We start from the raw sequence: 12,773 nt of genomic DNA on the forward strand, positions 1-12,773 counted from the left end.
TTCAGAAATATGTGCAAGTAAAGTTACAGGAATGTACTGTTATTTGATTGACAGGTGCAACAGGAAGTGAGTGAATATATAGGTCAGGTCTTGCTATCTATTCCCACCCCTGTCTGTCTGCCTGCGCAGGAATTAACATCTATAATGGCGACAATGGGAGGAAGGCCAGGCAGGCAGACAGGGGCAGAAATAGATAGAAAGACCCGACCCACATATTCCCTTCCTGTTGCATCTGTCAATCAAATTTGATACTACTTAGAAGGCAATGGGGGAGCACATTAGATATTGATTTAGATTTCTCTTTTGTTCAATCACTTTGCATTTTGTTAATTAATAAAAATAAACCTATAAGACTTCTTTTTTCAAAACAGTCTTACTTTGAATATTTTTTTCCATACCTGCCACAGCATAGTAGGTTATATAAGAGTGCACACAGTGGTTTTTCAGTGATTAATCTGCACAATCTGTATCATCATTTTAGGACATGAACTGTGTTACTATTGTGTAATTATAGGTGCAAATACATATATAAATGTAAAACAGATTGCTATTCACTTGATACTGCTTTACCAGTGTTTCATTTCCAAGGTGAAATTATCAGACAGTAAGTAATATTGAAAGCATTTCCGTATATAAATAGATTACACCCTAAATAAAAAGTCCTGTTAATGTGTAAGTACATTGTATTACATCCATTGTGTGCCCAATTATTAAGCAATTTGTATTTTTGATGATTAATTGTATTATTGAATAACTTCAGTTACACAGGTGCTGCAACAGACAAAGTGAATCGTTTGTATAATACTTATGCTAATTTTAACTGGGGGAGGGGATAACTAAGAATATATGATCTGATCCACTGCAACTGCCACTCAACAAGCAGCTAATTTTATAAACTTTACTTTTTTGGATTTCAAAACCTAAACATCCGAGCTGACCACTGCAGGTATGTAGAGAATCAGCCTGATAGTGCCAGTATAGCACTGGATTTAGCTTATATACAAAAATCCTGGTGATTGGTTTCCTTTAAATAACAGTCAAAAGTCTTCCATAGCTGGAATATGTCACTTTCTTAATCTGTTGACGATTGTTTTGCACAGCACCAACTACAGCCTCCCAGACACTGTTCAGAGAAGTGACTGTTTTCCCTAATGGTAAATCTCCCATGTAAGAAGGACCACAATTTCGCAATAGGATTTAGATCATGTGCAGAAGGGACAAGGTCATTATTCTTTCATCTGGAAGACCTTTACTGGTTTGACAAATAATGGAGGGCTTAAATGCATGCGATGGAGCATTGTCTTGCATAAAAATCATGGTTTCTGTACCACTGTTTGGCATTATATTTGGTACAGAAACAATGATTGTTATGTAAGACAATGCTGCATCACATTTATTTAAGCCCTCCATTACTTGGCAAACCAGTAAAGGCCTTCCAGATGAAAGAATAATGACATGGCCCCTCCCGCACATGATCTAAATCCTATTGAGAACTTGTGGGCCCTTCGTACATGGGAGATTTACCATTAGGGAAAACAGTCACCTCTCTGAACAGTGTCTGGGTGGCTGTAGTTGGTGCTGTCCAAAATTTTGATCGTCAAAAGATTAAGAAAGATGAGCCCAAAAGTTCATCTTTAATAATACCATCCCATAGCAGTAAACCACCTCCACCTTTTTGGAGTTAAAGTGGAGGTCTGTGTCTATTACTGGTGAGGTCACTAGCCCAAACATCTGGTCCGTCAAGAGTCACTTTCATCTCATTTGTCCATAAAATCTTTGGAAAAATATTTCAAACATTTCTTGACCCAGTTTTGAGGTTTCAACCTCTGTCTTATTCAGTGGTCGGTTTCAGTCTCCCTTACCTTGGCCTTGGCCATGTCTCTGAGCACTAAAGAAGTACAAACAAAACCTTGTACTTCTGGGCCTGCAGGGGGTTGTAGTTCTGGAATATGACAGTTCTGGAGGATAATGGGTTCCTGGTCGTTTCACATTTGATTATTTTCAAGTCTTTGGCAGTTAACATGCCTCTTTTTTCCTCAACATGTTTGTTGTGACATTGTTGACTATTTGCAACAAAACTGATCTTTGAAAACGCCCTAATAGTTTAGTAAATTCAAGACTGCTGTATCCCTCTTGAAGACTTAACAATTTTTGACTTTTCAGAGCCAGTTAAATCTTTTTTTGACCCACTTTTCCTAAGGGAAACAAGCTGCTTAATAATTCTGCACACCCTGATAAAGGATGTTGATATCTTTAGATGACACCCTCTCTCATTACACAAATAAACATCACCTCGTATGCTTCATCCAAAAAGTGTTCACTCTTATACAGCTCAGAGTTGGAAAATGTTCATAAAAATAATGCTATGGTTAAAATATGTGCCCAATAATTCTGCACGCAGTGTGTCAAGTACTGTGTTATTGTCCTTAGTTACATTCACAATTCTGCTGACTGTTTTCTAAACAGTCAACAAGGTTGTTCACAGACGAAATCCTAACAGTTTAGCCGAGTTTCTGTATTATATTGGCAGGATTAGTTATTCTTCAATGTCTGCTGTAAAGAACACCTTTGTTAGAATCTCAGACGTCAGAGCAAGGTCAGCACAGACACGGAGCCAACATGGATCGGAGCTCGAAGCCTTGAAAATTATGAATGCAGCTTAGTATTATTGCACAGTAAAACAGTGTGTAAACAGCGGGCAAAGTTAGTTCACATTTTAGTAGAAAATTCTAGCTGTAACCTGTGAAAGATGAGCATCTCCTTTAAAGCTGGGGTTTCCAACATAAAAATCGATAAAATAATCTGTCAATGAAATGGTTGTTTTTAACTCCAGTTCATTAATATGAAGCTTTCATCAGGTTTCTTTGGTTTTATATCATCAGATTCCTCTTTGTTAGCTTTATATATGTTGTGCATTTCATGTAAATTGCTGCCGAGCACTCTGATGGGCAAGTCTGGACCATCTTCTGTGCCTCCCGCTAGCTTGGCAATCCAGCCTACTTTCCTAGTGATTTATTTGTATGAAGTCCCCTATGTCACTCACATTCCACTTTAAATCTTGTGTTCTTGCCATTCATCTAAAGGCCAGTGTATGCTCAAGTTGATTCATGTGCACAGAACACGACATTCCCTGACATATACCTAATATAAAAGGCTGAATGTGTGTGTGTGTGTGTGTGTGTGTGTGTGTGTGTGTGTGTGTGTGTGTGTATGTCTCTGTGTGTGTGTGTGTATGTGTGTATGTCCGGGATTGGCATCTGCACCGTCGCAGCTACAGCCACAAAATTTTTCACACTCACACGTCTGGACCCTGAGAGCATCATAGGCTATGTTGTGAGGCGAAATTTTAACCCTACGTGTTCCAATTTACCAATCAATTTTGCAAAGTGTATCCGCACCGTCGCATTTACAATCACAAAATTTTGCACAGACATCTCATGTGACCCAGGGAACATCGTAGACTATGTTATGACAGGAAAATTTAACCCCGCGCTTTACAATTACTCTCCAAAAAACATGCCTCCATTAAAGTAAATGGACCCTGGAACTACAGGTTATTAGTAGGAGCTGTGATTGGTTGCTATAGGAACAAAAGACATTCACAGTATAAGAAGCTTATATGTGAGGTAATAAGATGTTGGTGGGAAGACGGATAGAGAGAGACAGACAGAGAGACAGACAGAGAGACAGACAGGGAAAGAGACAGAGAGATAGAGACAGACAGGGAAAGAGACAGACAGAGACAAACGGTGAAAGAGACAGAGAAAGACGGTGAAAGAGACAGACAGAGACAGACGGTGAAAGAGACAGACAGAGACAGACCTGGAAAGAGACTGACCTGGAAAGAGACAGACCTGGAAATAGACAGACCTGGAAATAGACAGACCTGGAAAGAGACAGATGGGGGAAGAGACAGACCTGGAAAGAGACAGATGGGGAAAGAGACAGATGGGAAAAGAGACTGATAAGGAAAGAGACAGACAGACATGCAGACAGGGACAGAGACAGGCAGACAGGGAAGGAGGAGATAACCAGAGAGACAGACAAAGATAGATGGGGAAAGACACAGACCTTGATAGAGACAGACGGGGAAAGAGACAGAGAAATAGAAACAGACAAGGAAAGAGACAGTGGCAGGCAAACAAGGAAAGAGACAGACAGGAAAAGACACAAAGAGACGGGGAGACAGACAAGGAAAGAGACAGACCTGGGAAAGAGACAGACCTAGAAAGAGACAGATGGGGAAAGAAACAGAGAGATAGAGACAGACAAAAAAAAAGACAGACAGAGACAGGCAGACGGGGAAAGAGACAGAAGGGGAAAGAGAGAGACGGGGAAAGAGACAGACCTGGAATGAGACAGACGGAGCACATTACTTGGCCAATTTAGTTAAATCTGTGTGGTATATCTGTGGTGTTGAAATATATGTTGTGAAATGCTTCTATTACCTTAGTTTTTGCCTTTTAATAATTACATTTCTATCTATCTGTTTTGTGGTTTTTGTGTGCAGAATAAAGTTTTGTTAATACATTCTATTTTGTTAACAACAGTTATTAACCCGGGCGAAGCCGGATAGTACAGCTAGTAGGTACATATATAGAAGCTAGATTACCAGACTAAAAGGAGGCACTGAAGAGTTTTTAAGAGTTTTTAAAGGACAAGTATGTTTCAGAAAGACAGTTGTATTATAAAACCTTGTTATATAATACATAATATACTGTATTGTAATATGAACCAGGATGTGAAGATGCTATACAAGCAGCTGGCAGGCTCTCAGCTGGAAGAAGTAGATACCCCAATCGGCACAGGACTAGATGATATCTTGGAGACCATCAGAATTCACTGGGAGAAAGACATCGAGAAGAACAGAGCTGAATCGGGTGCCCTTCTTCAAGCTAAAGTAAGTGATATCAAAATTATTTTTTTATGGTGTGCAATATATAGTCAACACCCTGTAATATGTCCTCCTCGCCGGAAACATTACAAGTAAAAGCTATTTGATGCATGTTCAATGGAATGATATTAAACCTCAGATGAAATACCACATGTGGGAGTAATGTGGGGGATGTTCTAAGAATACTCCTAAGACACTTATTCTCTAGGGCCTTGAAAATGAGTTTAGTAATTTCATGTAGCTAATCACTCTTGGAAATTGAGAATGTGAAACTTTTTATCTAAATCAAACATCTATCTTGTGTATCTTCTGTTTAGAATTTTACAACTATCTGAGTAATTAGCAATTCCATTACTTTTAAACACGATAAAAAGATAAAAGGGTTTTCCAGTTAAATGAAATTATAATTAAACGTGTATCAAGTAAATTGTACAAATGATCAATATACTTAGGTTATCACAGGTGCCCAATCTTCATATTTGGCAGCTCCATTTCTGGCCTTATGCTCGACACAGAAGACACTTTTCCTGTTTTGGTTCTTGTAGTGTGACTGCCTTTTTCTCTATCATGGCCTAAGCATAGACAGCAGAGGAAGAATTATCTGAAAAAGGAGTCAGGACCCGCTTCACCTTATAGGTGCTCAGGAGAAAATACGTAAATACAGAAAGAGAACTCCGGCACTCTACCCCAGAAATGTCGGACAAAGAGTTTTGTTGAAAAAAGGTTCTTTTTTATTGCAAGGAAAGTTCATACATGTGTGATGTCCAAAACAAAACGTTTCAACCATAATATGGTCTTCATCAGAGGACCATCTGTGAATAGCAGGCAAGGTGAGTCAATAGATGGAGATGCAGTGCAGCGAGCACCAATGGGAATGATTCCTAATTATACTACTATAATAAAGAACCTTTAGTCTGTCATTTAGTGGAATGTCCATGATAACTATATTGGTATAGTCCCACACTAATATCTGACTGAGGTACAGTTACAGATTACATGCGTTTGTCTTCAATAGTAAATGGGATTGCCTTGTAAGAAGGAAGTAGAGGTGTATCCCTATACCCTATAGAAGTGTGATCAATGTGTAGCTAAAGTGTAAGGTACGCACTGGTATGTATACGGGAAGACCTTGATTAATATGTTGAAACTAATAAACGCAGTACAAGGGTCCAGGGATAGTACGGGCTCATGTAGTAAAGTAGAGGGGCAGATAGGTATCTATCTGAGTCCGTCCTTTAACACATAGGAATATATGCCACTTAGGTAGGAGTCCTTATGTAGTCATGAAAATCCTAACGGATGCAGGACTGTCTGAACCCGTATTGTGATGAATGAACTGGCTCCTTCTTTTTCTCTATCATGGCCTAAGCATAGACAGCAGAGGAAGAGTTATCTGAGGCCATTAACTATGAGTCACTAAAAAACTATGATATGTTCTTTTCTAGTATGAAAATTTCCCTTTTTTCATATTTTCTCACTATTCTAATTCACTAAATCCCATTTATTGCAGCTACCATAAAACATACACACTCCACTGCCTATACAAACAATGCAGAAAGGAAGTGTGTGTCTCTAAAAGTAGTGGACAAAGACAGCAGACAGCCATGAGTAAAGCCTGCCATATACGTTAGATTAACAATGACTGAACTCACCAACATCGTTGTGTTCAGCCAGCATTCTAATGTGTATTGGAGCCCCTACTCTCCTTTAACACGTGATCTTGGGGGGAAAGGATTCTTCATATCTGATTTCAGTGTGCCAGTCTTTTTGTTCTCTAAGAGATAAGCCACTTGCCAGATGAGTCTGACATTGACTTTCTCGTAGAGAACACAGAAGCACTCAGCATACTGAGCAAACCTGGGGGCCTGTATTCTCAGGCTGTGGAGGCCCATGGTTAGTGGACCCTACCCAGTGTAAAAATAGCAGCCAGCAGGCACCCCAGAAATGGCTCACCCTGATTGTCCTGGAGCAATCAGATACACTGATGGAGCCACAGTTGTGAGAGCGGTTACGTCAGTGAGTTCACCTGAGGTCACAGCTGGCAGTTCCCACAGTACCCCAGCTATGACCTTAGGTGAACTCAATGAACTCACCACAGGTGAACTTTATGAAATCATCTCAGGTGACTTCAATTAACTCAATGCTGGATTACCAGCTTAGGCTATGTGCACATGTTGAGTATTTGGTTGTAGAAAATCTGCATCTGCTGGCAAAGAATGCACCAAAGCTGCGATACACTTTTCATGTGTTTATCTGCCAGGAGATGCAGATTTGGTGCAGAAATTTGTAGCAGAAATCTGCACCAAATCTGCATCTCCTGGCAGAAAAACACACCAAAAAAACACAATGTGGTTTTGATGCATTTTTCTACCAGGAGATGCAGATTTGTGGCAGAAATTTGACAAGTTCTTGCTGCTTTTTTTCTGCTAGGAGATGCAGATTTGGTGCAAATCTGCATCTCTTTTCAGAAAAAAAGAGTCAAAACCGCATTGCAGTTTTTGTTGTATTTTTCTACCAGAAGATGCAGATTTTCTGCAACCAAATACTCCACATACGCACATAGCCTAAGTTGGTAATCCAGCATTGAGTTAATTGAGTTCATCTGAGATGTTTTCATAGAGTTCACCTGTGGTGAGGTCATTGAGTTCACCTGAGGTCACAGTTGGGGTACTGTGGGAACCGCCAGCTGTGACCTCAGGTGAATTCACTGATGAAACCGCTCTCACAACTGTGGCTCCATCCAATTACTTAATTGTGTTCACCTCAGGTGAGTTCATGGTTGTGTGTTCAGTTATTTACAGGGCACATCAAATTTTCACTGTTATACAAGCTGTACACTGACTACTTTACATTGTATCACAGAGTCATATATTCAGTGTTGCCCCTTGAAAAGATATAATAAAATATCTACAAACTGTGTGGGGTGTATTAACTTTTGCGATATACTGTGTATATATATATATATATATATATATATATATATATATATACTTTACATAGTCGTATGTATATCACAGGATGGTTATGTGTAAAATCTCCCTATTTTCTCTTTCTTTTTCAGCAATCAGCAGCGCTGCCAGCATTGCACAGCCAAGAGGAGGAAGTTGTGGAGGGTCTGAGAGAAGAGTTCCATGATACAACTTGCAAAATCCAAAGCCTGCAGGCAGAGACTGAATCTCTTAGGACACTGGTAGGTTAATTGGACACCAACTATATAGTAGCCCTTAGATGGAGTCTTGACTATGGACTTATATAAGCATTCACATTAATATTTTTTTTCATTAAATATGTGTATATGTGTATAGCATGTATTAATATACTCCCCTTCCGCTGCTTTCTCCGGTGTCCAGCGCCGTTCCACTCTGCTCACCAGTCACATCACCGGCTCACTCTATGCTTTATATGTGGGACGGAAGTTTCTTTTCTAATGAAAGCCTCATTCTGACGCTCCATAGACTTGCATTGAAAAAGCCACTTCCAGTTCATGGAGAGCGCGGTGTAACCTGAAGAGTCTGAAGAGCAGTGACGTTGCTAGGAAGCCAGGCAGAATGGCACTGGATACCGGAAAAGCTGGCAGTAGGTGAGTATATTAACACACTCACACTACAGGGTGGGCCATAAGTATGGATACACCCTGGGTGGGCCACAAGTATGGATACACCCTGATAAAAAAGTAAAGTTGAATTCAATGGCGGCTTTGCAGATGCCTGCCATGGGCGTCACCTAGCGTCAAATGTTTTGCCTCTCCCATGTACTAATATGCCACAAACGGTAAGGTGATATCAGCAACCACTTCCATTTATCAGGGTGTATCCATACTTATTGCCCACCCTGTATACACACATTTAATGAAAAAAAAATATTAATTGGAGTGTTTCTACAAAGCGAGTCTGTCGGTGTTTTATATAAACCACCATCACTACCATACCGTTCTGCTTTTGCATTTTCTAATAGTGTCCTTAGTAGCATAAGAAGATGCCTCATTTTGATTAAAAAAAAAAAAGTTTATTGTCCTCTCACGTACACAGTCAAGGAGATGGAGACAAGTCAAGTTGTCATTACCCTACTCATAAGTAGTCTGTCTCAATTGACATCCCTGAAAATATGGCTCATTATACCAAGACCTGTCCTTAGGGAAGTTAAGCAAGCCAGATTGGGGTGCAGCCAGCTCAACTTGTCTATGGAGCGCCTCCACCCAATTGATTTTGAAGAAAGAATCTGCAAAATTGGCATTTAATTTATTATTTATTGAATTAAGCATACTTTTGGGCTATTGAACAAATTTCATGAAAGTACAAAAGTTTAAGTAACAAAACCCACAAGTTCCCTTAAGGCAATAGCGTTTCTTCAAGTCTCTTGTATTCATTTTCCTATTGGAGTGCACATACAAGTCTGCTTAGTGCAGGACTAGGTTTACTTTCTACCACTGAATTCTCCCTTGCACCTTCCCAACACTGTAGAATTGGGTTGGCAGTTATGGAGTAGAGGAACTAAAAAGAACACAGAAATTCAAAACAGTTTATGTGGATAAGCTGCAGCATGTAATATATAGTTTCTAATATTTAATTTGCAATATTCTAATTTTTTTTTTTTGCCTTCCTCTGGATCAACATGTTAGGCTACGGGTTGAACTAGATGGACTTAGAGTCTCCCTTCAACCTTAAAAAACTATGATACTATGAAGACATACCTTTAAATAGGTCCAAAATAATTTGATGAGTTGATACACACGGCACTTCTGGGGTGGTGCCCAAGTAGGATCCAAAACTGTCTCAAATATATGTAGAAACTTGGTTGTGACACATAGACAACAGTGGACACCACGTCATACCCAGCTACGCCACTCGCCATGTTACTATACTTTCTAAGGACCCTCTGCACTCACAATGATGAAGGTCTTTTGACCGAAACGTCTGTGCTTGTGCTGATCCTACAAGTTCTTCACAATAAAAAGCACTCTTCACATTGATCTTGAGTGTCTACATTTTCCAATATAATGTGATGTCATATTATAAATTTGTTATAGGGATTGGAAGTTGGCTTCTCTTATACAGAGTTCCAGTAACCAGCTTCAGTCACAAAAGTTCAGGCAGCCTTGTGCCACCACTAGAGGGAGCTTAACTACTGCCAAACATGTGACGGAGGTGTACATCACATTGGGTGGGAGTCTATGGGGCAGACTCAGAACATGTGCACATTCCATACACCTTCGCTGCCAGTTCTCTTATTCAGATGGCATCTCCCTCTAACAGCAGCAACCAGAGCTAGCTCTGATTGCTGCTACTAACTCCTTAAATTCAGCTGTTGATTTGACAATAGCAGTTAAGGCGGACAATTCTGCTGACAAGCCATTTTGGGCACCAATCACCTCCATGAAGCAATAAGTAGGTGCTGATGCATTGCAATGGCATCCATGAACCTACTAAAGGGCCACATGGTTATCATCTTGTTGTTACTGTGAAGGCAAACCATATCAATGAACAAATAAAAAGTTATGGCTCTTGGAAGAAGGTGACGAAAGAATGAATGTGGAAAAATGGAAAATTCCCTAGTCATGAAATGGTTTATAAGAACAGTTTTTTTTATTAAATTCATTGGGAGAATAAATCTTCAGTGTATTCCTCCTAGTGGTGGCTGCATGCAGTCCAGATCATTTCACTCATAGCTACAGTGTATGTATGAGTACAGGTGGACCATTGAAACAGTAAAATGGAGTGGATAGCTGGATGTTACCTCTGCAGTTCATGTATTATATAGTCAGGGACTGTCTGCCAGAGCAACTTCATTTTGTCTTGTAGAGGAGTTCCCAAACGTATGAGAACACTACAGATCTTGTGATGATTATGATAAAGCCTTAGGCTATGTGCGCACTTTCCGTTTTCACCTGTGTTTCAGGTCCTTTTAGGTCCGTTTTGAACTGCAGCACTTTTATGCCAAAAGACAAAATGTTTTGATTTTCCTGCAAAGTGTATGGAAAATGTGGATTTCTTGTGCGCACTTTGCATTTCCAAACGCAGCGTTTAATTTGCATAATTTTGGGCAAAAACTCTGCCTTCAAAGAAGCATCATGTCAATTGTTTTTGCCATTTGGGCTGCGTTTTGGTAACATTGAAGTCAATGAGAAGTTGTAAAAAGCAAGCAACCTCAAAATTCCAGTGTTTTACCTGCTTTTTAGGTGCAGAAAGAATGCGTTTTGGACTACATAAACGCATGCGTTTCTGACATCAGAATAATGGAATGATATTTCCCTTTACACACACACATAGTCCGACAATTAAATTAATGAAAAATATATTTTTTTTGCTATTTTAGCCATAAATAGTATAAAACCGCTATAATTATATGAAATATAACTATTTTCGTTAAGATTCCAATAATTATGTGTTCCTTTTTTTCCCCTTTTTTTTCATTGTTTTTGATTGTTTAAACTTTATTTAGCAGTGTCTTAATGTTCAAAACGCATCTGTCTAAACGCAATGGAAAAGCAGGTAAAAAGCGCTAAAAACGTGACTAAAACGTGGTAAAAACGCATGCGTATTTACCGCAATTCTGTGGTCAAAAGCAACTTTGGCAAAAGCAATTTCTGCCAAAGGATGCGTTTAGAACTGCAACTAGGGCTACGCAAAGTGCGCACATAGCCATAATGTGGGTAAAAATATATTTGATGGAACGTTCAAGTTAAAAATTTGTTTGTTTGCAGAAAAGAGGTCTGGAGAACTCTTTACACGATGCTAAACACTGGCATGACATTGAACTTCAGAATTTGGGTTCTGTGATCACTAAACTGGAAGCAGAATTGGAGGAAATAAAAAGTGAAACTGAGCAACACCAGCGAGAACGGGAGCATTTGATGTCCCACAAGTTGCAACTAGAGAAGGAAATAGCAGCATATCACTCTATCCTCGATGGAGAGGAAAACAGGTAGGAGCGCAATATGGCAACTATTCTCCATGTATGCTTAGAACTGTACAATAAAATCCCATACTTTATACTGGAGAAGAACTGGCAAATAAATAACTTCAATACATACACAAACTCCAAAGAAGATTAGCAAATCCAAATAAAAAGCATAAATGAGATTCAACTGATAGATTGCATAAAATGCACCAATTCTCACATAGTGCTATTCATCTATAACATAAATGTCTACTCTTGATCAATTAGTTGTGTTTTTTTTATATATATAAATAGGCAATTCTACTATGCAATGAATATTCTCTTTATTAAGTTCTACTATCGGTAAAAGTGCTCTAACATCTAAAAAAAAATAAAATAAGAAATGCTCACCCTCACTGATCCCCTGCAACTCCCATTCAAGTGCTTTTCTAGCTCTTCCTAGTGTCATCTCTGCACATTGGAAATACCCATTCAGCCAATCATTGGTTAATTGTTTTATCACTATCTTGGGGAACCCTTTACAAATCCATAATGAGACTGTGCAGAATACAGTATGACGAAACTTTTCACTAAGGGTACCTTCACACTTAGCGATGCAGCAGCGATCCGACCAGCGATCTGACCTGGTCAGGATCGCTGCTGCATCGCTACATGGTCGCTGGTGAGCTGTCAAACAGGCAGATCTCACCAGCGACCAGTGAACAGCCCCCAGCCAGCAGCGACGTGCAAGCGACGCTGCGCTTGCACGGAGCCGCCGTCTGGAAGCTGCGGAGACTGGTAACTAAGGTAAACATCGGGTATGGTTACCCGATGTTTACATTAGTTACCAGTGTGAGCAGGGAGCAGGGAGCCGCGCACACTGAGCGCTGGCTCCTTGCTCTCCTAGCTGCTGTACACATCGTGTTAATTAACCCGATGTGTACAGCAGCTACATGTGCAGAGAGCCGGAGCCGGCAGCACAGGCAGCGTGAGAGCTGCGGAG

At 39.9% G+C, this 12,773-nt stretch overlaps 1 protein-coding gene across 1 annotated transcript in view; it reads left to right on the plus strand.

The window, feature by feature from the left end:
• The window catches only part of BFSP2 (beaded filament structural protein 2), a 64,818-nt gene extending 52,999 nt beyond the window's left edge, over positions 1 to 11,819 (plus strand). Inside the window, exons 4-6 of the mRNA XM_075316631.1 lie at positions 4,739 to 4,900; positions 7,956 to 8,084; positions 11,595 to 11,819. Of these exons, the coding sequence (XP_075172746.1) occupies positions 4,739 to 4,900; positions 7,956 to 8,084; positions 11,595 to 11,819 (516 nt within the window). The remainder of the gene's footprint in view (positions 1 to 4,738; positions 4,901 to 7,955; positions 8,085 to 11,594) is intronic.
• Positions 11,820 to 12,773: the final 954 nt, after the last annotated feature.

The sequence above is a fragment of the Anomaloglossus baeobatrachus genome, chromosome 6, assembly GCF_048569485.1.
Source record: "Anomaloglossus baeobatrachus isolate aAnoBae1 chromosome 6, aAnoBae1.hap1, whole genome shotgun sequence".
Taxonomy (NCBI): Eukaryota; Metazoa; Chordata; class Amphibia; order Anura; family Aromobatidae; genus Anomaloglossus; species Anomaloglossus baeobatrachus.